Source organism: Eptesicus fuscus, chromosome 24 (genome assembly GCF_027574615.1).
Source record: "Eptesicus fuscus isolate TK198812 chromosome 24, DD_ASM_mEF_20220401, whole genome shotgun sequence".
Lineage (NCBI taxonomy): Eukaryota > Metazoa > Chordata > Mammalia > Chiroptera > Vespertilionidae > Eptesicus > Eptesicus fuscus.
Window position 1 is genome coordinate 6,829,537 of NC_072496.1, and position 27,221 is coordinate 6,856,757.

Consider the following 27,221-nt stretch of genomic DNA (forward strand, 5'->3'; position numbering starts at 1 on the left):
CCGGCCAAGGGCACATGCCGGGTTATGGGCTCAAACCCTCTCCTCCCCCACCCCCCCCCCGTGGGGGGCGTGCAGGAGGCAGCCAATCAGTGATTCTCTCTCACCGTTGATGTTTTTATCCCTCTATCCCTTTGTCTCTGAAATCAATTAAAAAATATATATTTTTAAAAAACTCTCAAGCCCTTCTTCTGAGCCTGGGCAGCGGCACTGCCTCCCTGTCAGCCTGGGGTGGCTTGTGGTCCATAACAAAGCATCGGCGGTGCTGGCGAGAGAGTCGGTAATGGTATTAATGGCGAGGCACATGTTCCGAGTAAAGGTCTTTAATGAAAAGGCCGTTGTGTCCTCTACTCTGGCAGAATAATCAGGCTGGAGCTTCAGAGCATCTGAATATACATCTCATCCGGGTTTAGATTATCACCCAGGTTTCATGTCCTTTCGCTCATTTCCTGGGTCCCCCTCCTCCCACTCCCCGCCGCCCCAGCCCGGCAGCCCAGCACTCGGACGTGTTCCTCGGTGGCTGTGGTTCTCTAACGGGCTCGGCGTCTGCGTGTAACTGATTTAAAGGAAACTGTGAGGAGTCCTCGGAAGGAGGGGCTTAGTAGACGACAGACTCCAGACTTTCCTTCCCAGATACCGGGTCGCAGCAGGTGCCATTCGGTTGAGAACCGTTCCCAGCCCGCTGTGTCTGCCTCCACAGGACCCCCCTGCATTGCGCTGCCTCCTGCAACAACGTCCAGGTGTGTAAGTTCCTGGTGGAGTCGGGGGCCGCCGTGTTTGCCATGACCTACAGCGACATGCAGACGGCCGCGGACAAGTGCGAGGAGATGGAGGAGGGCTACACGCAGTGCTCCCAGTTTCTGTACGGTGCGTAGGCCTCGCGTGACGTGTGTCCGGCACGCGTGACTCTGTCCCACTGCTCTGGGGTGTAGTTCGGTCACATGTTTGTTATTTGGAAAACGTTTTCGTGTCGCCCTTAGTCCTGGGCATCGGAAACAGGGCCGCCCTGGCCCAGACGTCAGGGCAGCTGTGTGCCGAGAAGCAGCGTGGTCCGGGAGCCGTGTCTGACCTCGTGGCACTCGGCTCTGATCGTAAAAGGGGCCTCTGCTGAGCCTTTGCTGCTTAGTGAGGGACGGTGTGTCTTCGCAAGTAAGTAAACGGAGCGCCCTCCTTCCACGCCGATCAAGGGAATGCAGTCGGTGTAAGAACCCCATTGACCCAAGCTTTCCCGCCAGCAAACTGGTCCCACACTCGATGTTGTAGCGCTAACTTTTTGGCTCGTTCGTTTCCTTGATGTTTGAGTTTATGGTTCTGGTTGTAGCACCAGCCGTGCAGGTGGAGGAAGGAGGACTGGGAGGTCTAGTGGAGAGAGGTTGGTTGCCCTTTATCTACAAGGGGAATTTTATCATTTGTAAGTCTTAGAGGTTGAGCTTCGTTTTCCTTCTCAGTTTAGCTTCAGAGGAAGTGCGAGGAGTCCATGGCGTTCAGGTGCACAGAGTGTAAGACCCCTGAAGTTAAAGACACAGGCTCTGTCTTCTCTGTTAGTTTTTTTTTTTTTTTGTTTTTTAAGATTTTGAGAGAGAGAGAGAGAGAGAGAGAGAGAGATCAATGTGGGAGTGGGACATTGATCAGCTGCCTTCTGCAAGCCCCCTACTGGGGATCGAGCCTGCAACCCTTTTTAAAAATGATTAAATTGCTCTGGCCAGGTGGCTCAATTGGTTGGAGCGTCATCCCATATCCCATACACCCAAAGGTTGTGGGCTCAGTCCCTGGTCAGGCATGTGTGGGATCGGTCTCTCTCTCTCTCTCTCTCTCTCTCTCTCTCTCTCTCTCTCTCTCTCTCTCTCTCACAGACACACACACCTCCCTCCTCCCTTCAAATCAATAAACATATACTTGGGTGAGGATTAAAAAAAAAAGCTAAGTCACCTGTATGTGAGTCCCACAGTGTTGTTTAGTTTCTGTAACAAACCCTCCCCGTGGAGCTGCGGCTGGCCGTTCCCATTCCCCGTTCCCCGTTCCCCATTGCTGTGGAGGCCGTCTGCGGGCCTGGAGCTGTGGTTCCTCTTCCTGTGCTGTGCCCGCCATTTCAATACTCCACCGCATTAGCCTTGCCACCCTGCTCTGGACGGACGCCAGGCTGTGCTCATGGCTCATTGCGCACCTGCCTGTGGCGTTCCTGCGCGAGTCCCCCGGAGGCTGGAAGGGGCAGCGCAGGACGCACGCGGCCGGAGGGCTCTGCTCCAGCTCGCTCCGCGTGGCGGCTGGGATGCCATCTCGTGTGGCCTCGGTTCGCCTGTCCCAAATGGCCAGTGCTGCTGAGCGGTGTTTTCTTTAAAGCAGTGATTGTGAACTCTCAGTTTGGTAAACAGCAAAGTAAGGGGACGTTTTCTCCCATCCCTGATGATTTCTTGGAAATGAGACTCGAGTTGTCATTCTGAGAATACTAAAATATCTAGAATTGCTCACCTACCCCGTCCCCATTCCCATCCCAAACAGATCAGGAGTCTGGCCAGCTTTAAAACTTGGTGGCATTAGCCCGGCCTGTGTGGCTCAGTGGTTGAACATTGACCTATGAACCAGGAGGTCAGGGTTCGATTCCCAGTCAGAGCACATGCCCGGGTTGTGGGCTCGGTCCCCAGTGTGGGGGCAGGAAGCAGCCGATCATTGATTCTCTCCATCGTTGATGTTTCTCTCTCTCCCTCTCCCTTCCTCTCTGACATCAACAAAAATGTAAAAAGCCCACAACTTCGTGGTATTGGAGTCATAGTCTCATTGCCCTCAGACTGCGCTGTGATGCGTCTCCTGTCAGTCACGTGGGGACGTTGGGTGGAAATCCACTTGTCCCGTTAAGGGCAGCCTGACCCTTTAGACGGCAGCCCTTCTCCTGGAGACAACTGTTTCATTTCTCGTCTCGTTTTGCCCGGAGTGAGAGGCGCCTTCGCGTAGTCATTGGTGTCGGAAGAGTCAGTTCCTGATGAGTAGTGTAGTGTTCACTGAAATTGGAAAAAACCCGACTATTCAAAAGCAGGCAGGTGTTTTCCTAAAAACAAGGCGAAAACAGCAGTGACGGCTGCGTGGCTCGGGACCTTCTAGCCGCATCCCTTCCCTTCCCCTCTGTGTTTCCTCCCTCCCCCCCCCCCCCCCCCCCCCCGTGCCTGCCCTGTGAGGACTGTTACCCCCAGGAGCAGCCCCCCGTGGGGGAGGAGGGCGGGGCTGGGGAGGGGCTCTGCTACAGAGTGGGCGCTGGGGGACTTCCTCTCCCCACTTTGTGGATTTCACTGTCTTAGAATCCCGAGAGTTGACTGCACGCAGGCTTTTAAAAAACCATGTCTAAAGCCCTTGGCCGCATTCTGCATCCCAGCGAATTTATATATGGTTCTTTTATCTTTCCCCACTTGGAAATGGATAGAGACCCCTTTAACCAATACACACCTCTGCTTCCCGCTGTAGCTCGGAGTTTTAGGGAAGTTGAGGCAGTGTCTGAGTTCCTTGCCACGATGCTTAAGAGTAGGCTGGGAGGGGGCGGCATGCGCTCACGCTTGTGTCCTCGCCTGTAGCGGTTCTTTTCTGGCCCCTGGGCTTGCAGAAGCCTGTGTGGGAGGCAGACTGGCGTGGAGAGGTGCTCAGGTGTGCTCAGTGTGCGCGCTTAGAGCCGGCAGCGCAGGCGCCTCGTCTGTCTGTTCCCTCTGCTCTGCGGGCCGCCCTCCCTGCGTGCGAGTGTTTAGTGGAGAAATGCTAGGGGCCCGCTTCACCCACGCAGGCTCCGTGAGCAGGGGTCCACGCCACGTGACCTCTCCTGTGCTGTGTCTCCCGCTGCAGGCGTCCAGGAGAAAATGGGCATCATGAACAAGGGCGTCATCTACGCGCTGTGGGACTACGAGCCTCAGAACGAGGACGAGCTGCCCATGAAGGAAGGCGACTGCATGACCGTCCTCCGCCGGGAGGACGAGGACGAAGTGGAGTGGTGGTGGGCGCGCCTGAACGAGAAGGAGGGCTACGTCCCCCGCAACCTGCTGGGGGTGAGTCACCCCGACACGGGCGAGGTTTGGAGAGGGGCTTGGGGAAAACCCGGGGTGTTAGGGGACGTGGAATGTAAAATGTTGATGGTCCAGATTTAGGCTAAAAGCCACATTTTCAGGGATTCCTGTGGGTGGCCGGTTGCACATGTCCATGTTGCCGGGCCTGGAGGTCGGGGCCCTGTCTGCGTGTGCAGGTCGAGTACCTGGCTGACGCGATGGGCAGCGAGTCCTGACATTGGAAATGAGTGTGTCTGAATCGGGGTTTGCAACTCTGGCAGCGAGCAGGATTCTTGGTTCTTTCTCTGCTGTTTGATTTTAAGTTTCATAAAACCCAGAAAATAATAAGATCATGTGAACCAAGGACACACGAAGGGAGGGCCGTCTCAGTAAAGACTCAGCAGGGCCTTCGGGGAGAAGGCTGGGCGGACAGGGGAAGGGGGAGGAGCGCCTGTGGACTGGGCACGAGCCTCCTTCACAGGTTCTGTGTTTTATACCGTGTGTGTGTGCCTGGGGCCTGGGGCCGTGGGAACCAGGCAGAGAAATGCGAGTTAGTTGAGAGACTGAGCTCACAGCTTAAAGGTCCAAGCGCTTGCAGAGCCTGTGGGTGAGGAAGTAGGCAAGTCTGCGGGCGGGAAGGGCCGATGTCACCGACAAGGAACAGCACGCAGGTCAGGAGCCCTGGCTCCCACTCCGGGCAGGTGCCCGAGCCCTGGACCTGGGTGACCGCGGCCGCGGGAGGCAGAAGATCGCCTCCCGAGACTGAGGGTGGAGCAGGGGCCGACCGTGCTGGGAGGTGGTTCTGTTGGTGTTGCCATCAGCTGTGGGGCAGACTCCACAGCTGCCTCCCAGCCCCTGTGCCCACGTAGAGCTTCGACCGGCCGCGAGGCCCTGACCCAGCCTGTCTGCGCCCTGCGGCCGAGCTGGTTAAAGTGGCTCGTGCCGGGGCCTGGCCAGCCAGCTGGTGACCGGCCCGTCCTCCCGGCTCTCCCTTCTCCATTGTTGCCTGTCTGCTGTGCAGCCTGAATGACTTCACCCGTCCCCACGCCGCCTGTGATGAAAGGTTTATTATTGAACAGACAGTGCCCCTCCGTGTAGTCGTAACGTAAGTGACAGAGGGTCCTGGAGCGAAGAGAAACAGGCCGTGGCCCTTGAAAGGCTTTGGCGTTCCCAGGTGAAGTAGGAACACGGAGGTGGCTCTCCTCCGAGCCCCGCTCGCGTCTGCTCAGTCCGTAGCACCAGGGAGACGTGAGTCTGAGCGCCACTTCCCCTCTCGGACAAACCCCAGCAAACACCGCCTTCTCCAGCCTCTCACCCGAGAGAAGCGGCTCCGAGAGCGGGCTGCTTGTTGGGTCTGTTTCAGCCCCTGACGGGGGTCCTGGGTGGCCTGGCCGCGGGGGTTCCCAGCGGGAAGCAGTGCCCAGCCCGGTCTGCCCGTGCGTGCGGCGCGGAGCTCCTGGCATCACAGCTGCACCGAAGATCCTTCCAGCCCAGCTTCATGGCCTTAGTCCTTTGGCAATCTCTCTGGATAGAAGTGGCCTCCACACCACACTCCTTTGTTTGTTTGAAATTTAAAAAGAAAATTGCATACATGTTGAGTTTTTAGCCAGAGGCTCAGCTGCGAGTTTAGAAAATGGTGCTGGCTAAATATCTTTTCTCAGAGAGAAAACCCTTTATGTAACGTGGATCCTCCAGTTACTTTTCCAGTTCTGGCTGGAAGCCTGACTCCTTCCTTTCAGTAAAACCTTCTTTCCCCTTTGTGAGCGGAGAGGGAGGGGGAGGGGGAGGGGAGGGGGAGCTTTTGTTGGGTCGCCAGTTGAATTACTAGCTTGACTTGCTCTTGGCTTCCCGACTGGGGATCTTGTGACCTTCACATACACCTCCTCTCCAGCTCTTGTTGTGGAGAACACAGCCCCACAAAACCCCAAAACAAACACTCCCCTTATCCCGCCTCGGATCTGCAGACGGGTAGTCTGACAGCCGGGTCCCATGACACAGCTGTGTCCGTCGTGGATCAAGTTGAAAGAGACGTGGATCTCTTACGTTTCCCTTGAAACGGGAGCTTCGGGTGCGGGACACGGAGCGTGTTGTGGTCACCGCAGCCGGTGGCGTCCTCGTCACACTCGTTCACAGGCGGCAGGCTGTGCGATGGAGCTCGTGCTGAGAGCGCCGTGGGTTATGTCCCCGCACCGTGGCGTGGTGCCGTGAGGGACCCATGGCTTCTGAGTGTCCCCGAGCTGAGAGTTGTTACACGTGAATCTGCGTCCTCAGGCAACTCGGGGGCTTCGCAGGCAGAAGGAATCCTTTTCTTACAATTTCTTTCCTGTCCCGCCAATGCCGCACCCCTATTTCCTGAGCTGTTCTGCTCCACGTGTGTACGTATGTAAACGTTTTGTAAACTCTCTTACAGCTGTACCCAAGAATTAAACCAAGACAGAGGAGCTTGGCCTGAAACCTGACTGAATGTAGTTAATGAAGAATTAATCTGTTATCACTAAGAATCACAGGATTGTTTGGGGCACAGTCTCACAGGACTTGTTTTAATGGCGCTGTAACGGGAGAGCCGTGAGGATGTGCTCTGGAAGAAATGAAGGACGGAAGGACTCGCTGTGGCGCAGGACAGCGGCACCGGGAAATGGAGCTTAGGCCGAAGTGACCTCACTGCCAGGGGCCACTCAGAGACACAGCGACAGCCTCTTTCCGCAAGAAACGGCCACTTGTCGGGCTCCTGGGAGACCCTTGGAGTCCCAGCCCCTGCCCCCGTCCCAACACGGGAAGGGCCAGTGCCATCACGGCCACCAGGGGCCGCCTCTGATGGCCCAGCACCGGCTGCCTCAGGCCCCGATGAAGGCTCGAAGGTGCGCACGCCGTGCATTGTCAGTGAAGAGCCGTTGGTAGCCAGTGAGCAGTGACTTCATTGTTACACGTGCTTGTAGCATTTTAAGAATTATGCATATATAGATAATTAGGTTTGGAATCTTGTTTTTAGGCCACATTTGAATCTATATTTATTGCCTTTTGTATCTTGGAAATTAGAGACTTGTTATAAACTTACCCATAACATTTGTCACGATCATAGCTGACTTTGAAAACAGTTGTAATAAAAGTGAACTGTGGGACTTGGCGCGCCTGCTGGTTTTGGTTTTCCGTGTCATGCACAACCCCACCTGGGAATCGGTGTCACCCGGGTCAGAGAGGAAGCACAGCACACACGGGGGTGCCCAGGAGACTCTTTATTTAACAGCACATTCGGCAGGAGGTAAGGCAACAAGGCAGCATCCTATGTTAGCACAGCCCCAGGGGAAGCGAGAAACGAGCTGTGTCGTCTCTTCCGGGGCTCCCTCGCCCGACCCCCCACTCTGCGTGATGCTGGAGGTGGCCGAGGGCGGGAGCTTGAGCAGGCAGCAGACAGCCTGTTTTGTCTTCGTCACAGTAGGTGTGCGAGCTGGACGCCTGGGCCCGTGTGTGTGTGTCCGCGGCCACGAGAGGACTCCCTTCGGTATTTCGAACTCTCGGTGCAGGGCCAGGTCAGGGTCCCGTAAACCGCCTCCTGTTTAACCGGTGACAGGTGGGCGCTCTCACCTGCTCCGGGGCCCTGCCAGGACTCCTGTTGACCATCATACTAGTATTTCCGATTTTCCTTAAGGGAACTGGTGAGCCCTGAGCTGCTGTTTGGTCAATGTCGAAGCTGCGTTTTTGAACTTGAAGTTGCTTTCAGTATTCCCAGCAGGACCTGGTGTCCTCTGAGATCGACTGTTTGCTCAGCTGTTAAACACCTGCATTTATTTATTTTTTTTACCTGATTGAATATTGCTCTAAAGGGACCGTGTGTGTAAAAGTAAAAAGTGTATCCTATGTACAGATTTAAAGCTTTCTTTGAGCTGGTCGAGGGTTAAGCGACTCACTCGCATTTAGTCTAATGATATGCAAATATTTTCCTATCTCAAATGGTGTCGTTAATGTTCGGCTATAATTATCGGTTTAAGTAAATGTTCCCATAATCGAGGTCCGGATAAAAGTTTCTCTGTGAAAGCTGAGTCCGTGGCTGATTTTCTTTCACGAGAAGTCTTCAGGCAAACTTGTTTATAACTTCAAAGTACTGAGAAACAGAGCCACTGGGAGGAAGGGAAAAAAAAAAAATCAGTTCAATGACTATTTTAAAAATGAAAGGCAGTTTACCTGTAGATGATTCCGAAGGACTGACTTGGTACCAGAAAAGCTGAGCGAGGGTTAAGATGTCAGTGTGCCAGCTCACACTTTTTCTACCTGATTTCTAGAATCTAGTTTTTATCAGGTTAGTAAAAAGCTGATATTGGAAGCAAATGGTCGTGAATTATATTCCGGGTTGAATGAGACACGTGAAATGTGCAACTCGGACAACATCTGGATTATCATGTTCACTCTGGGTGTTTTTGTTGTTGTTAATCCTCACCGGGGATATTTTTTCTATTGATTTTTAGAGAGACTGGAAGGGAGGGAAAGATAGATGTGGGAGAGACTCTTCGATTAGTTGCCGCCTGCCCCTGTCCTGACTGGGACTGGGGATCGAACCTGCAATCCAGGTACGTGCCCTTGACCGGGAATCGAACCCGAGACCCTTTGGTGCACAGGCCAACGCTCTAACCCCTGAGCGACCACCCCATCAGTAGGTAGTCTGTGGTTAGCTCTCCCTTAAACGAGTGGTTTTCAGCTTGGTTCTTACTGGAGTCCTCTGGAGCTCGAATACGGATTCGGACCGAACCGGCCTGGATGGGCCTGGGTAGCAGGACTTGGCAGAGTCGGCAGGTGATGCCGCCACAGCCAAGGCCGAGCAGACTGCAAACCGAGGGCATTTTCTTGACGTGGCGTTGCTCACCCTCAGCAAAGACTAGCGTGCGGGCAGCTCTAGGCGCCTGAGGACGGGGCGGCTGAGGACAGGAGGGGGAGCCGGGGGGCCGATGTTTCCCTGGGCAGTGGGGGGGGTGGGCCGAGGTGGCAGCCGGCCGGGTGGGCGGGGGGAGCTGGGGAGGAGTGGTGTGGCCAGCCACAACGGTCAGTGTCCAGGACTAAGCAGCTGGCACGTTGGTGTCAGTGGTGTGGCCTCCACGGGAGATCGCCGCCTGGGCGACCCCGTTCTAAGCAAGTCCGTGTGACTTGTAACCAGTCAGCATCCTCTCGGTCGGCTAAAGGTACTGCGGTGCGTCATGGAACCAAATAGCTCTTTATGTGCTGGCTCTCTAGACTTCAAAACTCACGGGAAAGGGTTGCCTTCTTAGGACTTAGCTCCTCTCTGGTCCGTGGGGACTTGGTCACCACCCTATACCCCCCCCAGCACTGCCCCCCACCCTGACCCAGCCTTGCAGCTCGGTGCCCCACGCACGGGAGAAGCCGATGGTAATGAAAGCATGCCTGATGCCTGAGCTGGCTTCTTTCTCGGACGGGAGGGAGGTTGCTGCCATCGGGATGGCGGGAGGGCACAGTGCCCAGATGGCATTGGTATTCCAGTTTAATTCGGGGTGATGAGCGTTTCAGAAGGGGCCTTGCTGGGGTTCCAGACGCGGGAGCACAATACTTTCTTAAGGGAAGCTTAGTCACTATTGTTCCTTTTATTTTTTAAAAAATTAAAAATATATTTTTAGCCCTAACCAGTTTGGCTCAGTGGATAGAGCGTCGGCCTGCGGACTGAAGGGTTTTATTTTTTAATATATATTTTCCTTGATTTCATAGAGGAAGGGAGAGGGGGAGAGAGAAATAGAAACTTCAATGATGAGAGAGAATCATGGATTGGCTGCCTCCTGCACACCCCACACTGGGGATCAAGCCCACAACCCGGGCATGTGCCCCGATCGGCAATTGAACCATGACCTCCTGGTTCATGGGTCGACGCTCAACCACTGAGCCACACCGGCCGGGCTGTTTATTTTATCTTAAAGGGGGAAGGAGGAGAGGAAAGTGATTTTCTCAGCAGCTAATTTAAGTCCATCTGTTCTAAGAATGCTCTTGAATTTCATCTGAAGGGTTTCCCTCTAGAAGCTCCTGGGCCCAGGCTCGCTGGTTAGCAGGGTGCGTTTCTAAGAGGGGTCTGCACCCCCTCTTCCCCTCTCCACCCAGTGCTGCCCTCGGCGAGGCTCCTGGGAGCAGGGACCAGGCGCGCTTCCCGGCGCTCTAGAGCCCGTCGGAAGCTGGGGAGAGACTGCAGATACAGCGCGTCGCGCGGGCCTAGACCCACTCGCAGGCCTGTCCCCAGAGGACCAGAGAGCTTTCAAACAGCAGGTCAACCAACCACAGGTCCCTGTCCCCCAGGCAACAGCCCTCCCCTCCCGTCCCCGTCCGAGCGGGCGGGTGGTGTACTTACAGAGATCAGGTCGAGCTGTATGGTTCCCGTGTTCTCGGGGTCCAGCTGCTTAAATATCCCTGTGGGGGGAGAGAAGCAGGTGTCACCCGCGAGCGAGCTGCAGCGACGGGCACGTCATCGCCTTCCCCTCCGGCAGCCGCGCCACTGAGTCTCCCACGCCGTCGTCTCTTCCCTCCTTCCACCCTCCACTGGACAGCCAGCCTGCGGTCCCGGCGAGGCCGCCCGCGTGGAGGGCGGGCTGCTTTCACGCGCGGGAGCCGACACGCACCTTCCCCGGGCGGCCACTTACTGAAGAGCGTTTCCAGGCGAATCAGGCAGCGCACGAAGTTATCGAAGTCGATGATGAGGTCGTCGTCGGCGAAGCGGGCCACGATGACCTGGTGGAGCTGGCAGGGCAGCTTGAAACCTGCGGGGAGGGACGAGCAGACGCCGGCTCAGGAGGGACCGCGCCCCGACCTCTGAACACAGAGCCAACGCGGCCCTTGCAGTGGCAGCTACGATGGCTTCTGCCCCCTGGCTGCAGCCGAGGCGGCCGGCTTGGTCTTGCAGAGCCAGGGCCTTCGACCATCATTTCCAGACTGTTCCCCTGCACCCTGCCTGGCTCCTCACTGCCCAACAGGGAGGACTTGTCCTGTCTGTTCCCATTTCCACGGTCACACCGTTCCAGGGGGTGAGCCACTGCCTCTCCTGTTTGGTTAGCGCTGAGTCATCTTGGCGACTAGATTCTTCCTGGATGCATGTGGCAGAAGCTGCTCATGGCAAACGGATATGATTTCCCTCCAGGAATAGATTTGTCCTGGGGTCCTGGCTGCCTGGGAGCAAGGCCACATTTCCCAGCATCCCTTGCAGCCCATGTCTTTCCCTCCGTCAGTCAGCCCGTTGCCGGGATGGGGGTGTGATGGCAGGCCACCCTGGGTCCCATGGCAACATTCTAAGGGCTGGTGACAGCGCAGCCAGGTCCCTAACAGCAGGGGGCATCCTCCCAGCCTTGAACTTCTTCAGCTTGGGGGGGTTGTTAAGTGAGAAAAAGATGTATCTCGTTTAAGCCAGTGATCTGGGGTCTTTGCTAATACAGTGAACAATCTCACATCGTCCTCTCTGTCCCCCCCAAACACACCCGTCTCCCACGCTGCCGGCCTCCCACAAGCTCGTGTCCCTTTTATCGGTATCCCATTCTGCCAGGGACTTCCCCTAAGAGGCGCGGAGACACCCCATGTGTGCCTAACCAGCCCTGTACCCCGCAAAGCGGGAGCTGGGGGCGCTGCTGAGAGCTGGTCTTGCCTGTTGGACCCACCAGGCTCCTAGGAAGGAGGCTTAGATGCAGGACGGCCTGGTGGGCAGAGCATCTGGGCCTCGTTTGGTTTTGCCCATCGGCCTTCACAGGGGGTGAACGGGGTGGGTTTGTACTAAAGGGGCACCTGCTGTATCTCACCGCTCACCCGCTGCGTGTGGTGTCGTGTGCGCCCCATACGCTCCCAACGAGGCAAAAGGAAGCGCAGTTGTGACGTCTCACCTGCTTCTTCTAAGGCTTTCCGCATCTCGTAGGAGTTCATGGTGCCGGACCTGTCCACGTCGATCTCCCGGTAAATCTTCTGGAATGGCACGTGCAAGACGGTGATGAGAACCTGCCCCGGGCAGGGCAGGGCAGGCCAGGCCCCTCGGTGCTGAGGGGGCTGGTTTTCCAGCTCCGCCCCCCCCCCGCCCCGGGGGAATCGCTGTTCCTGCCTTCAGTAGCTGATGGTATTTTGCCTCTATGAGCGGTTTGTAAACCCGCACATCCAGTCCGCGTTCCTGTCTTAGGTATCTGTACACTCGGGCCGTTAAAATGCCAAAGCACAGGAGGCCACTCAGCCTTTTGAGGGCGGCTTCCAGAAGACCCGTGTCTGCTCAGCGAGCTGAAGGCGGGGAGCAGACCACTGAGCCCGCCAAGCCCTCGCTTTGCGCTCTGGGCACTTGCCGGGCCTGCCTTCACTCAGCCTGAGCTCACGCCCGGGGAGGTGCCCCTGCCCCTCCCGCAGAGCCGCCGTGTCCACAGGCCCGTGCGCGGCGCGTTCCCGACACAAACCCGGCCTGCCGCCGGCCCGCCCTCCCGCGCTTACTTGGTACTTCTGAATCTTCGTCCAGAGGACGTAGAACTCCTTCAGGCCCAGCTTGCCGCTGCCGTCGGACTGCCTTCGGTTAAGGAAAGCCGCTGGGCACTCTGGGCCACAGGAGCTCTGGCGGAGCCCTCCCGCGGGGGTGGGAGGGCCGGAGAGACACCTGCTGGCTCCCTGCACCCCGCTCCCTGATTGGTCTGGGGGTGCCGTGGGGACCCCAGATCCTGCAAAAAGGAGCTGTCGGATGACATGCAGGGGGCTTCAGGGGGCTTGCCGATTCGGGGAGTATTCTTGGGCGCCTTTCTAAGAGGCCTTTTGGGAGGGAGCGACACAGGGGGTGCCAGGAGCCCGCGAGACAGAACTTCTTAGAAGCTTGGACCACCCCTGCCCAGCACTTCTCAGGGTCATCAGGAACAGGGCGGGAAACGATGATGCGTCTGCCCCGGGGGCAGGCCGGTGGCCTGGGAAGGCGCGGAGTGAGAGCAAAGGGCAAGGAGATGCTCAACATCGTGGCCAAAGGAAACATTCGCATCAGAGATCTCATGGCTTAGGACCGTGGTCGGCAAACCGCGGCTCGCGAGCCACATGTGGCTCTTTGGCCCCTTGAGTGTGGCTCTTCCACAAAATACCACGACCTGGGTGAGACTATTTTGAAGAAGTGGCGTTAGAAGAAGTTTAAGTTTAAAAAATGTGGCTCTCCAAAGAAATTTCAATCGTTGTGCTGTTGATATTTGGCTCTGTGGACTCATGAGTTTGCCGACCACTGGGTTAGGGAATACAGGTGACCCTGCAACAACACAGACTGGACCTGGGCAGGTCCGCTTCCATGCGGGTGTTTTTTCAATAAATATGCCCAGTATTATAAGTGTATTTTCTCTTATGACTTTAATGACATTTCCGGTAGCTTACTTTAGTGTAAGAATCTATAATAATAAAAGTGTGATATGCTAATTAGACCAGACATCCTTCCGGACGAAGCTGGGGCTGCAAGGGAAGCCCAGGTCCCGGGTCCCGGATGCCTGCCAGTGGCCAGAGGGAAGCCCGGGTCCCTGGTGCCAGGGGGAAGCCGGTGCTGGCAGCCAGGGGAAGGAAGGCCTACTCTTGCAGGAATTTCGTGCATCGGGCCTCTAGTATGGTATATAATGCCTGTCACACACAATATGTGTACATCAGCTGTTGATGGTATTAATAAGACTTCCGATCAACAGTAGGTCATTAGTCGTTAAGTTTTGAGGAAGTCAAAAGTTACACGAGGATTTTCGATGATGTGGGGGGTCGGTGCCCCTCGTGGTTCAAGGGTCAAGTGTGTTTTCCTAGAGGAAGAAGTGGGAACACTGTCACTCGGGAAACACACCCAAGCGCTTGGGGCAGAGGATGGTGGGCGTACCGTGGGAGTGTCCTGCCCCAGTCCCAGGGACACGCCCACTGCCCTCTGAGCCTGGGGCCTGTCGCTTTCCCTCCCCTGAAGTTACACGTTCCCTCGTGACAACAGTCCTACAACCACACAGCAGCTGGCCTCTCTGGCGGGCAGCGTGTCTGGCTCTCTCTCTGCAGGGTGACATGGCAGGCTCCCCGGCCCGTGTTCTCGGGGGCGCGTGAAAGGATACATCCAGCATGTCAACCATGATCTTGCAGGTCTCGATGCTGAAGCCATCGGACTTGATATCTTGGCCTAGAAGACAAGGTAAGAGAGACAGGAAAACCTCCGACAGCCGCACTGGCGAGAGAACTTTCCACCGCGGTGGCAGGGTCCTGGGTCGGCCCCTCTGGGTACAGTAGCCGCTGTGGTGGTGGTTCATCCTCGCCCGAGGGTGTTTGTCCATTGGTTTTTTAGGGAGAGGGGAAGGGAGAGGGAAAGACAGAGAGAAACATGGATGGGAGAGAGACACATCAATTGGTGGCCTCCTGCACGCACCCCAGGGCCCAGGCTGGGGAGGAGCCTGCAACCAAGGTACGTGCCCTTGACCGGAATCGAAACCACGACCCTTTGGTCTGTAGGCCGACGCTCCATCCACTGACCTAAGCCGGCCAGGGCCACCAGTGCTCCCAGGTGCAGAGTCACCGTGGGAAAGAAACGTGGGGGCACGTGAGTTCGTGGAGGCCGGGCTGGGCCGAGGGCTTACTTGGACCGTCGGCCGCAGGCATTTTCCGAGCCTCCCTGTGCCTGGCCGAGGGAGAAACCCGAGGCCCAGAAGCCACCTGGAGACGCTGCTCTCTCCCAGGCGGGTCCCCTCTCCTTGGTGCTGGCCTGAGACCCTGCCACCCTGTGAGTCTGGTCCCCGCAGACTTCACGAGGAGCCCACCACTCAAAGCTGCCAGTCTGGGCCCGACCCCTTTTCGGGTGTGGGCAGGGGGCTGTGTGTGGGGCGTGGGCAGCCAGGAGTCACCCCGCAGCTGGGAGGCACGGGGGAGGCTGGAGCAGGAGGCCGAGCGGCCTGGTCTCCCACCCCCACCCTCCATCTGTGCGGAAACAATGAGGCTTTAGTCAGCGTGGCTCTCCGTCTGAAGAGCCCTATGACCTCACCGGTGCCTGGCGGCCGCGGGGTAAACACCACGCCTTGTTTTCCCTCCAGATCGGAGCGGGGGAGGGCAGGCACCAGGCCTGTTGGGGGAAGCCCGGCCCCAGACCGGCCCGGCCCCCTGGTGGGAGCTGTGACTCCCGGAGCTCGAACAGCCATGGGGCTGGTGGCCGCAGGGCAGGAGCCAGTATCTCCGGAGGCCCCGCTGGCCCTGGGCTCCGGGCTCCGAGAGGAGGACCTACTTCGTCTCCGGGTTGGTCCCGGGATTGCTGGGGACGCCCACAGGGCTGAGAGCACGCCTGTGTCTGGCCCAGACTTATCCCTCTGACACCCGCCCTGCTCCTGGGCTGCTGTCTTATACCAGAGGCACACGCTCTTGTGCTCATCTGAGGGGCAAACACATATCGGGGAGTCAAGTTACGGGAGCCCAGTGTGGCTCAGTGGTGAGCATCAACCTATGAACCAGGAGGTCACGGTGCGATTCCCGGTCGGGGCACATGCCCGGGTTGCAGGTTTGATCCCCAGTGTGGGGTGTGCAGGAGGCAGCCGATCCATGATTCTCTCTCATCATGGATGTTTCTGTCCCTACAACAATAAAATATTACACAAGGACTTTTGACCGTGGGGGGTCGGTGTGTGTGTGTGTGTGTGTGTGTGTGTCTCTGTGTGTGTGTGTGTGACTCCCCCTACTGGTCACCAGCAGCGAGGTGAACAATCAGTCCTTGCGTATTTCCTGCTTACGGCTGTGCACAGCCTGGCCCTCCGGCCCCTCGGGTCTCTGTCCAGTTTGCTCCTTCTCTGCGGAAGCCCCGCCGCCTGGGCCCAGAGCCGCCATTTCTGGGGCCTTGACGTCGCCTGCCTGGCCATCGGCTCAAATGAAGGGACATTTCTCCCAGTGAGAAACGGGTCGGATTAGGCTCACTTACACATTTGGGAGATGATGCTTTTTAACGTCATTCCCTTAGTTTGAGTAAAAGTTCATTTGTTTTTCATCCTGGCTGATTATTGATCGATGTCTCTCCATCAGTGATTTCCTACTAAAGACGGCCAGGGGACGCGGGGACTTGGGGTGCTTCCCGGGCTGCTCAGCCTTTTGTTACCAATGACTCCCCATCATAGCCACCATTTCTGGGGTGCAGGCTTTGTGCTAGGCAGTTTCTACGCCAAGCATGTCAAACTCACGGCCACGGGCCGCATGTGGCCCACAACGAACATTTTTGTGGCCCAGCCGATGTAACGGTATGTAAGAAATGTTTTAATAAAACTTTCATAACTTAATTTTTACAATATCCTGTTATACATAATCATTAATAACAAACTACAACGTTCGCTAATGACTGATTACTATAATCCTGTTGCATTCATTTCCCTTACGTGCCTTAGATGCAGGCGCACCATTTCTCTCCACTAATACCAGCAGCGAATATTTTAGCAGCCGATGGCCACGTCATTAGCCTTGGACTGACTTGTTTGGTGTGCACAACGGGAAATATTTCGCTTTCGGAGAACAGGAAAAATAGGTTTATTTGCATTACGCTTATTCATTTGTGCAGTTATTCAGTGTCTGGTAAGTTAATGTTCAAGAAAAAATATTAATTTTTATTTAAATGTTCCGTTATTTTATGTTCACGATGACTCTTTCATTTCAGCCCTTTGCATTCCGCATGTCTCTATCGAAATAAACCTACGTGTCTATGAAAACGGAAGCTTTTATTTTCTTGCGGCCCACACACTTAGACCTTGTTTATTTGGCCCGTGTCAGCCTGTGAGTTGGACATGCCTGCTCTACGCGTTACTCATTTAAGAGGTGAGTAGTAACGTCACTGTCCAGCAGGTAAGGAATTGAGTCCGGAAGGTTCTATGACCCGGTTTAGGTCCCAAAGCCAGTGAGCAGTGGAGCCGGGAGGTGACTGTGACCTCCAGGCCCTGGGACCCGTGTTGTTTTGAGAATCACATCACTAGGCCCCCCTCAGCCCCTCCTTGGGGGTGGCATTCACCGGGAGCAGGCCGTGACGGTGCAGGCACAGCAGCCCAGACGGGGCCAGGCCGGCCGCAGGGGAAGGAGCGGGGCGGGGTTCGCACGGAGGGGAGACTTACGCTTGGCGAGAACTCGTCTCAGGATGGTCTGCAGCTCGAAGGCGGAGATCTCCGCGTCCTGTGGGCATGCAAGCAGGGCATCGTTACCGGTCCTGGGAGCCGCGTGGCACACGGAGCCAGCCACGTGCCCTGGGCGCCCGCTCCGCCCAGCCCTGCGAGCCGTGCCCGGGGCAGGTCTCTGCGTGTGCACCTCCCACAGGCCCCCCCGGAGCTGCTGGTGGGGGTGGGGGGCCTGCACCCCGATCTAACACAGAGTCTCAGTGCGCACGGCGCTCTGCATGGGAAATGGATAAACTCTCCACTCCTCCCCCTGCAGCCTCGGACCTGGCCCCCCGTGAGCTGGTCTGGCCCACGGTCGGTCCCTCAGGGTGGGCCCAGCACTCTCTCAGGGCTCCGGGGGAGTCGTTCAGCCGTCTCCACTCCCCCCTCACATAGAGTAACTGGGGGGCAAGCCCATTGATGGAGACCTGGGGCGGCTTTTCCTTGCAGTCGTCGGAAGAAAAAGGGCGGAAGAACTCTGTAGCCAGCAGAGGCCCACGTGGCTGAGGGGTTTTTGTAAGAAAAGGGAAGTCTAACGCCCTGTTGTGAGTGGCTCGCCTAGTCCATCCCCCAAATATCTTTGTGGAAATGAAGGATAAGGGGCCGAGTTCCATTTGCAATTCCTCCCGGCTTCGGTTCAGTCTGTTTCCTCTCTTTATTGACTTATTTAAAAAAATAATTTTTATTGATTTCAGAGAAGAAGGAACGGGGAGTGAGCGATAGAAACATCCATGATGAGAGAATCATGGACCGGCTGCCTCCTGCACGTCCCCCACTGGGGATCGAGCCTGCAACCCGGGCCTGTGCCCCTGACCGGGAATCGAACTGGTCCACGGGTCGACGCTCAACCACGGAGCCACAGCGGCTGGGCTTCCTCTCCCCTCGAACCTGAAGTCTCCTTGAGGACAAGTATCAACCAGAGCACGGCAGCGGTCTGGGGACACCTACCTCCCCGGCCAACTGGGCGAACAGCCTCCTGAATCCGTCGTCAATGTCGTCCTCGCTGACGTCGATCTGGGAGGTGAGACGCGGAAATGAGGGACTGTGGGTCCCACCAGGTGACGGGCAGGCGCCTGCCCCCCTCCCACCACAGTCCCCTCTCGACCTCACTCCCGGGCCTGGACTGTGAGGTTTCGGGGGTTGAGATAAAGGACGGTGTAAAAACTTCATTTTTTTTTTTTTCCCAGTGAAAACCCATGAGCGGGAGCAGAAACTACGTGGGAAGGAGATGGACTAATTCTCGCACAGGTGGCTTCTCGGACCTTCGACCCAGTGGCCTTTTGTGATCGACTCTAACGGGACTGGGACGCGAGGGCCGGCCGGCCTGTTCCGGGGGGACCGGACGCGGCTGGTGAGCAGAGCCCACGGGGCCCTTTGAAACGGCGCCAACTCCCAGGTGTTTTCCTCCCTCGACTTTGCACTTGGAAGGACGGGGCCTTGTCTGTGCGTCTGTCCCAGCCCTGCAGGACCTGTCACTGAATCGCTTCCATTTTACAGAGACAGCGAGGCCCAGGGAGGGAGGTGGCGAGAATCTCACGCTGACTATCAGCACAGCACCGGCCCGTCCTGCACAGCCCCCCACGCACACCTGGGCTCACTCGCCCCAGCGGGGGCGGGGGGGAGGGGTGGCACTGAAGGAGGCCTTGGTTTCCCGCTGTGACCCCCAAAACCCTGGGGTTCCTTTCTGCCCCTCCGCTCCCGGGGTGGCCCACGTACCTCTTCAAAGTCACCCTCGATCTCGTCGTCGACAACCCTGGAAGAGAAGGGAGCTGCGTGTGACTGGGAGGGGCGTGGGGTGGGGGGACGCGCTGCAGAAATGACAGCTGGCAGGGACGTGACGCCCAGCGAGGGGCGGGCAGGCGGAGTTCTCGCTTCCCTGGGTCCTCGCCCGTCCCCTGCGTGGCGAGATGCCCCGAGGGAGAGCGATGGCCGAGCAGCTGGGAGAGCGAGAACTGCTCGTTTGTTTGCTGGGCTGTGGTCATCAGAGAGCACCCCGCCCCCGCCCCCCCCCCCCCCCCACGGAGCCGGTGCTCGGACAGCTCGCTCCCCGGCCTCGGGAACCGCTTTTGGATTCCATTCAAACACCCTCGGCCCCGTGGATCTTCCACGCTGAGACCCCCCGGCAGACGCCGCTGCCTGCCGGCTCCCGGGCCGCAGCGGGCAGGCCGTGCGGAGCCCGTGGGTGACTCTACTTGGAGCGCGGCCGTGGTCAGTGTATCCGGGCACCGTCCTGCTCCGGGGTGAGGGCACTTCCGCTCAGGGGGGTCTTCCTTGGGCCCCTGGATCTTAACCTGGGCCCCCGAGAGTCCTAGCCCAGTGGTCGGCAAACTCATTAGTCCACAGAGCCACATATCCACAGTACAACGATTGAAATTTCTTTGGAGAGCCAAATTTTTTTAAACTCAAACTTCTTCTAACGCCACTTCTTCAAAATAGACTCGCCCAGGCCGTGGTATTTTGTGCAAGAGCCACACTCGAGGGGCCAAAGAGCCGCATGTGGCTCACGAGCCGCAGTTTGCCGACCACTGGGCTAAGGGACCTCCTGGTGCTGGAGGTTGGAATCAGGGTGAACATCCTGGGGCCAGGAAGTCAGACACCTTTGGGGGGGGGAGGGGTGTCCCACGTGAGGTGCGGGGGTGGGGGGCGTTCACCCTGGACGGCAGGAGAGTTGAGGGGGTCGAGGCTCCCCAGGTTTCTCCCCATGATGGGACCATGTCAGCAGCTAGTCTGACACAGGCCATCAAACTGAAAACAACGTGATGATTCTGCGAAATCGGATTCTGCGATTTGCTCCATCACCACCGTGTCTAACCAGACGTCCTCCGAGGGGCCGTTTCCCCTGCTCCCCCGCGTTTAACACCGAAGTTCTCCCGTCCAGCAACCCCCCACGGCCCCTCGGAGCAGGCGGGTGTCGCAGACGAAGACCCTGACGCTCAGACGCAGGAGCCCAGCCGGGGCCGGGCCGGCGGCGGCGGGCCGGGCGGCGGGGGACCTACTGGTAGTCGGCTTTCTTCTCGGAGAAGACCCGCAGGCAGAAGTCCCCGTCCTTGTTGGGCTCGAAGGTGGACGGCACCACCACGTACTCGCCCGGCGGCAGCTTGAAGCGGTTGAGCACCTCGCGCAGGTTGATGTAGGTGTCCGACCGCTCCCTCGCCCGGGTCGTCAGGAAGAACTTCTTGCTCAGGTGGATGTTGGTCTGTCCGGACAGCTGGTGAGTAAACGGAAACAGGTGGGAGCGGAGGGCGGGCCGGGCCGCACCTCCCTGTCGCTGTCGCTTTAAGGGAAACAGCGACTTCCTGCCAACGCGACCGACCAGCGCCCACTGAGGCCTCCAGGCACCTGCTCCGGGACCTCACGTGCCCCTAAGTGACTCTGGGACGTTCGCGTCCCCGTGGCAGGAAGCTGGGCTTCCAGTCCAGGCCTACATCGTCTTCCCTTCAGGCTCATTTTTAAAATGTATGTTTATTGATGTCAGAGAGGAAGAGGGATAGAGACATCCATGATGACAGAGAATCACTGATCAGCTGCCTCCTGCACGCCCCACACTGGGGATGGAGCCCGCAACCGGGGCATGTGCCCCGACCGGGAATCGAACCGTGACCTCCTGGTTCCTAGGTCGGCACCCAACCACTGAGCCACACCGGCCGGGCCTTCAGGCTCGTTTTAAGGACACACAGGGCTCGGGAAGAGCCTCCTGTGGACCCAGGACCAGAGATCGTCCGCCCAGAACTCAGCCACGCCTGGCCTGTGCCGGCCCGGGGCGGGCAGCCTGAGGTTCCCCACGCTGAGCTCACACCCGCAGGACCGGGGGCCTGAGCCTCCGGGGTCCTCGCCAGGGTCCTCGAGGGGCCGACAGTCTCAGCCGTTTACGTGTTGGCGAACCGGAGCCCCAGGGCTGGGGGCTGACGCGTGCCAGACGTACCTCCTCCGGAACCTGCAGAGAGAGAAGCACACGCTTAGTTCCGACGGCCAGGTATGCACGGGCACGCCGCCGCGGGGACTGGCCCTGGCGCTCCCTCCTCTGTAGCTGCAGCCCTAGTAACGGCATCGGCACCCCACACTCAACCATCCCGCACTCAACAACCGCATGCCCGGCAATAACGCCGATAAGCCAGGAGCACCATTCCCATTTTGTGGAGCATAAGACTGAGGCACGGAGCTTTGAAGTGACTTGGTGCTAAGATCAGCCAGTCAGCCGGGGCGAAGCCACACCCGCCTCCCACCAGGGAGTGCAGGGACCCCCGGGCAGGAGGAGCTAGTGGCCCGCCCGCCTCAGCTCGAGGTGTCTGTCGGCCACATCCTGTCCGTATTGCCTTGGCCAGGTCATTTCCCCTTTCTGGCCTCAGCTTTCTTATCTCTAAAATGGGGCCAAATGACCACCCAGGTTCGTCCAAGGGCTTTCCCCTTGGGGGAGGGCCGGAGCCCTGATTTATAGTATCTGCCCATTCCCCTGGTGTAAATACCCCTCCCACCATGGCTGTTTGCGGGCTGCCGAGGCAGGCTCACTAGATGTGGGGCTGGGAGAGACGGGGAGGTGGGCACGTGTCCCCACTGGGTCCCACCTTCACACACACGTGCACCCACTTCAGCTGCCCCCCTCTCCTCTGCCCCCCCCTTCCTCCCTCTGTAGCCAGAGGCTGTGAGAAGCTGGTCTGCGCTGCAGAAAGGAGGGGGAGGGGTGGCCAGGGCCCAGGTGTGGGGTCAGTCAGGTCTCCGCCCGCCCCGCCCAGAGGAGAGGTGGCAGTGCCGGGCTGGCCCGGGGCTGCGGCTGAGCTGGGCTTTCCTCGGGTGCGGAAAGCAGGCGGACTTTGGGGCAGTGGGTGGGTCTGCGGGGAAGGCCCCAGGGGACCACCTGCTCCCCATCCAGCGGCTCTGCTGGCCCCGAGCAGCCGCACCCCGTCTGGGTTCCTCCCTCAGCATTTCCCCACGTGGCCCAGGATGCTGTTCTCAGCCTAGCGCCTCTGTTCTTAGAAACTGGGGGGCCAACCCGAGTGGCAGGCCAGGGGCACGTGAGGAGGGACAGGAGGGCATTTGAAAGGGCGCGGACCCTCGGGTGACACAGGGCAGCTGCAGGCACCTCGCCCTGGCTGAGCTCTTCCTGGGCCACGGCCCCGGCCTGGGGTCCCCTCTCCAGTTCTGCGTGGGGGTGCTGAGAGGAGCGAAGCAGGAAGGAGGAAGGGGTGGGCGGGGAGCAAGGAGGCGAGAGGACCTGCTGGTCGTCAGCGCCCCCACGCACCTCGTAGATGCCGAAGCCGATGGTGTGCATGTCCTCGCCCATCTTGCGCTGCCGCCGCCGGTGCTTCTGGATGAGCCCCACCAGGAAGGTGCAGCCGCGCTCGCCGTCCTCCTGGTCCTCGTCCTCCTCCTCCAGCTTGATGAGGTACTGCGGGTTCATCCAGAAGGTGTCTGTGCAGAGGGCGGGCAGGTCAGGCCAGGCCCGCAGCCCGGCCCTGAGCAGGTGCGGGGGGGAGAGGGGGGGCCCTCTGCCCTTGTCTCTGGGGGCGGAGGGTGGAGAGGCGGGGCCGGCGGCAGAGCCTGGGCAGGGGGACCAGCACGGAGGTGGGCCTGGTGGGCCAGGGCGATGGGGGGCTGTCTGAGTCTCTCGGGACCTAAGCTAGAAACTTCCCTGGGGTTCCCTCTCGCTTGCCCAGCCTGGCTTGTCCTGGAGGTCGGCTTTCTCACCTGGACCCTTGGGGTCCCCCCCCCCCCGTCCCAGCTCCGATTAGAGGTCGCGGGTGGGCCTGGCTGAGGAGACTCGGGGAACCCAGGAGCCAGGAACACCCCTGTTCTGTGTCCCCCTGCCCACCCCCCCCCCCCAGGTGTCTGCCCGCCCCACCTCCACACCCCTTTCCAGGAGGGACCTGAGATTCATTCATGATTAAGGACAGCGGAGCCGATGGCTCCCCTCCCCTAAGGGAATAAAACTGATTGGGGAATGAAGGCGTCCCCAGGGCGGCTTGGCCAAGCCTGGCTCCGCAGGCAGTGGCGGCCTGGGCTTGGATGGAGGGTTCCTGGAGCACAGCCACGTCCACGCATTTACGGGCGGCCGCCTCGCTCCGGCTGCGGCAGTGAAGGGAGTAGTCGCCGCGGCCACTGCCTGGCCCCCAGAGCTCAGTGCGTTTCTGCCTGGGCCGTGAGCGCGGGTGGCCCCTGACCCAGCGGGCCCGGCCTGCGTGTCCCTGCAGCTGCCACCTGGGGCTGCACACCTGAGGGGAGGGCTGGAAGCCAGAGCCGGAGGTGCCGGCCCGCTGGTCCCCGGCGACTCCTGGCTCTGGGGCCCAGGGGAGCCCCGGGAGCCCAGGTTCCTCGCTGGTGACAGACCGTCAGTGTGGGACCGGGACCTGCCGCCACAGGACTCAGAGCACGGATCCACCGCCAGACGGCAGGTTCAAATCCCAGCCAGCTGAGCAGCCTCGGGCAAGTCACGTGACCTCTCGGGCCTCGGCGCCCTCGTCTTAGAGATGCAGGCGATCATCGAGGCCCTGCCCCCGGACCTGTGCGCTGCACGGGGACGATGCCAACATGACTAGGTCCTTTCTGAGGGGCCAGGGGGGAGGGGAGGCTGGGCCATCGAGGCAGGAGAGCCCGAGACCCGATGGCGGGCCGGCCAGAGGAGCAGTCAGCCCTCACCCCGTCTGAGCAGGGCCCATCAGCATCTGCCGAGTGAACTGGGCGCTGGGGCTGCTGGGCAACAACTAGGGTCTGGACATGCCCAGGGGATGAGGTTCCCAGCAGGGCTGGTGGATAAAGAGGCCCCCGGCCCGGCCGGTGCGGCTCAGTGGTTAAGCATCAACCCATGCACCAAGAGGTCACTGGTTCGATTCCCGGTCAGGGCACATGCCCGGGTTGTGGGCTCCATCCCCAGTAGGGGGCGTGCAGGAGGCAGCCCATTGATGTTTCTATCTCTCTCCTTCCCCCTTCCTCTCTCTCTAAATCAATAAAAACATTTTATGTTTAACGAGGCCCACAGGCACGAAGTGGGACTGAGCGCTGCCTCGGCGGGTGTGGTGGAAGGCCGTGGCACAGGGACTCCGGGGCGTGGCGAGGGCATCACGGGAACAGCCAGGCGTGGGTCCAGCCTGGGCGGGAGGCAGGTGAGTGCAGGAGGCGATGGGGCTGGGGGAACAGGGACGTGTTGCCATGGAGACGCAGGGACAAGGCAGGCAGAGGGAGCCAGGGGTCGGAGCTGAGCTGTGCACGTGGGGTAGGGTGAGGGGGGCCTTACTCGGGTAGTTGCGGCAGCCGCCCGCGGTGGAGCCCCGCCTCCAGTTCCCGTCCATCTTGGTGAGTTTCCACTTCTTGTAGCTGTCGGCCGTGAGCGTGTCGGGAGTCAGGTTGCAGATCTCCAGGCGGGAGTACTGCCGCAGGAAGTCGCTGAAGGACATCCTGGCAAAGGAGGGCCCGGGCATCGAGGTTACAAGCGGGCACACCCAGCATCCTGACCGGGCCAGGCAGAGCAGCCAGGGGAGCCCCCAGCCCCGGAGAATGAAACGAGACGGCACCCGGGCACGCGCTCGGTAAACGGCAGGTTGTCTGCAGAAGGAGGTGGCCAGCGTGGCGCAGACACACACATGCGTGTAGGTCTATTGAGCTGCGGGACCAGCTTCTTTTCTTTGTTCTTTTTTTTGTTAATCCTCACCCTAAGATACTTTTTCCCATTGATATTTACAGAGAGTGGAAGGGCGGGGGAGAGACACAGAGAGAAACATCGATGTGAGAGAGACACATCGATGGGTTGCCTCCCGCACACGCCCCGACTGGGGCCAGGGATGGAGCTTGCAACCCTGGTACGTGCCCTTGATGGGAATCGAACCCGCGGCCCTTCAGTCCATGGCTGACGCTCTAACGACTGAACAAAACCAGCCAGGGTCCAGTGACCGGTTTCTTAAGGCGTTTTAAGAGGTGCCCTGTGTTCTCTTGGGATCTGAACCTGACTGCAGAGGCCGCTCAGCTGCCCCGGGAACCTGCTCAGCTCTGAACCCCCCACCCCGGTGGAGAGGGACAAATTGAAGAGCTTTGAGAGTTTTGAAATCACCGGAAGGAAGGGCGTCTCTCTGTTCAGGGTCTCGTCATGATTTAAAACTACAAACCCGGATCCCAGGCCCCGGGGCCCTCGCCACGATAATCTCACTGATTTTCTATAGAGATGGCAGGGCAGACCCCGCCTTCCCCGAAGCCCCTGGTCATCTCACCAGAATTCTCCGTCTTCATGCCGTCTGGTCAGCCTTTCCCTCACCTCTGGGTCCACGGTGTTCCAGTTGGGGCAGCTGGGAAACCAAGCCCCGGAGACGCGTTAGAAACTAATATAGGGCGACCCATGACTTCTCCCCAAGGCTCCCCCAAGGAGGGAGGGGTGACGCGTGGGAGGATGAACGGAATGAGCACCAACAGGAGCCCTGGATGTGCTGGTTAAAAGCGTCTCAGAGGGACCACCTGCCCGTGGGCCCCACTCGGCGTGGCCCGTGCTCTCGGGGCTCATCCCCCTCCTTCCCCTCCTTTCCCCTCAGCCTCCTAGCAGCATGCACCCGCCCAGCCCCAGCTGCACCCCCCTTTCCCCAGAGCCTCCTAGCAGCATGCACCCGCCCAGGCCCAGCTGCACCCCCCCTTTCCCCAGAGCCTCCTAGCAGCATGCACCCGCCCAGACCCAGCTGCACCCCCCTGTCTCCAGAGCCTCCTAGCAGCATGCACCCTCCCAGCCCCAGCTGCACCCCCCTGTCCCCAGAGCCTCCTAGCAGCATGCACCCTCCCAGCCCCAGCTGCACCCCCCTTTCTCCAGAGCCTCCTAGCAGCATGACCCCGCCCAGCCCCAGCTGCACCCCCCTTTCCCCAGAGCCTCCTAGCAGCATGCACCCGCCCAGCCCCAGCTGCACCCCCCTTTCTCCAGAGCCTCCTAGCAGCATGCACCCGCCCAGCCCCAGCTGCACCCCCCTTTCTCCAGAGCCTCCTAGCAGCATGCACCCTCCCAGCCCCAGCTGCATCCCCTCTTTCCCCAGAGCCTCCTAGCAGCATGCATCCGCCCAGCCCCAGCTGCACCCCCCTTTCCCCAGAGCCTCCTAGCAGCATGCACCCGCCCAGCCCCAGCTGCACCCCCCTTTCCCCAGAGCCTCCTAGCAGCATGCACCCGCCCAGGCCCAGCTGCGCTCCTCACTTGTCATTCCACTTCCCGGTCCACTCCACCTCTCCCCAGGGGTTCCGGATGCGGATGAGTTTCTCCAGGCTTCCTCGGCTTTCCACCTGCAGCAGGGGAGGGAGGGGTCGAGTTCAAGCCAGGCCTGGGGGTTCTCGGGCCCAAAGCCGCCTCCTTGAGCCATGGGGGTTGAGTAATAAGGGGGCGGAGGGGGGGATCCACAAAAAGGCGGAGGGGGGGGCCCTCTGCTGCCCAGCTGTGACGGCTCTCAGGACCCGGCGCTTATTCTGGACTCTGCGTGGACCCTTGACCTCTGAACCTCAGTTTGACTGGCTGTAAGGATGCATGTGTCACAGGAGCTCAGGAAGCTGGTGATAAGCTGGTGCATGGCTGTTGATTGAGTCCTGGCTGGGGGGCACTCTATAAAGGATATTTGGGGGAGACATAGACATGGAGTATATAGGAGGTGCTGTTGTTGAGTTAGTGTTTGTTTTCTGGGGCCTGACAGAAGCACCGGGATTATGGCAGAGAACTGAGTTCCGTTCCAATGGCTCAGAAAAGAGGACCCACCACAGGGAGGCCAGCCAGGTGGGGCAGGGCCTTAGCAATGGCTGAATCCAGGGAAGTGGCCTTGGTGGTTGACTATACTCTTCTTTCAACTTTTCTACAGACCCGAAATCTTCAAAATAAAAAGATACGCGTCGGGGGCGGCGGGGAGGATAAAACAAAAATTCAAGGTAAAGAGAAAACCTCTGGGCATACGGGAAAGACCTGGGGCCTAGTCTGGGTTTAACAGTGGAAGAATGTTTAATGATAATAATAATAATAATAATAATAATAATAACAGCAGCAGCAGCAGCAAGTACAGCTAGGCACTGAGAGACAATGTTTCAGGCACAGGCTGAGCACTTGATGCATAGTTACTGAATCACCATGACAACCTTACAATGGATATCATTCTCTCTAATCTAAAGATGGGGAAACGAAGGGGCA

General features: G+C 58.9%; 2 protein-coding genes across 4 annotated transcripts in view; one reads left to right on the top strand and one right to left on the bottom strand.

Annotated features, from left to right (window-relative positions):
• The window catches only part of TP53BP2 (tumor protein p53 binding protein 2), a 109,169-nt gene extending 102,034 nt beyond the window's left edge, over positions 1-7,135 (top strand). For both annotated transcript variants that reach the window (XM_028158015.2, XM_028158014.2), the window contains 3 exons: positions 698-864; positions 3,820-4,019; positions 6,427-7,135. In XM_028158015.2, coding sequence (XP_028013816.2) covers positions 698-864; positions 3,820-4,019; positions 6,427-6,468 — 409 coding nt within the window. In that variant the 3' untranslated portion in view covers positions 6,469-7,135. The remainder of the gene's footprint in view (positions 1-697; positions 865-3,819; positions 4,020-6,426) is intronic.
• Positions 7,136-7,234: 99 nt separating this feature from the next.
• Positions 7,235-27,221, bottom strand: part of CAPN2 (calpain 2) — a 40,202-nt gene continuing 20,215 nt past the window's right edge. The window contains exons 7-21 of one of the 2 annotated variants that reach the window (XM_054712887.1): positions 26,250-26,335; positions 25,294-25,368; positions 24,327-24,487; positions 22,338-22,507; positions 21,024-21,035; positions 20,098-20,309; positions 18,818-18,854; positions 18,050-18,115; positions 17,063-17,120; positions 14,054-14,118; positions 12,450-12,518; positions 11,864-11,942; positions 10,640-10,756; positions 10,351-10,409; positions 7,235-8,131 (exon numbers count right to left, since the gene is read on the bottom strand). In XM_054712887.1, the coding sequence (XP_054568862.1) occupies positions 8,108-8,131; positions 10,351-10,409; positions 10,640-10,756; positions 11,864-11,942; positions 12,450-12,518; positions 14,054-14,118; positions 17,063-17,120; positions 18,050-18,115; positions 18,818-18,854; positions 20,098-20,309; positions 21,024-21,035; positions 22,338-22,507; positions 24,327-24,487; positions 25,294-25,368; positions 26,250-26,335 (1,290 nt within the window). In that variant the 3' untranslated portion in view covers positions 7,235-8,107. The remainder of the gene's footprint in view (positions 8,132-10,350; positions 10,410-10,639; positions 10,757-11,863; positions 11,943-12,449; positions 12,519-14,053; positions 14,119-17,062; positions 17,121-18,049; positions 18,116-18,817; positions 18,855-20,097; positions 20,310-21,023; positions 21,036-22,337; positions 22,508-24,326; positions 24,488-25,293; positions 25,369-26,249; positions 26,336-27,221) is intronic. The other variant, XM_054712888.1, reaches the window with a different exon arrangement.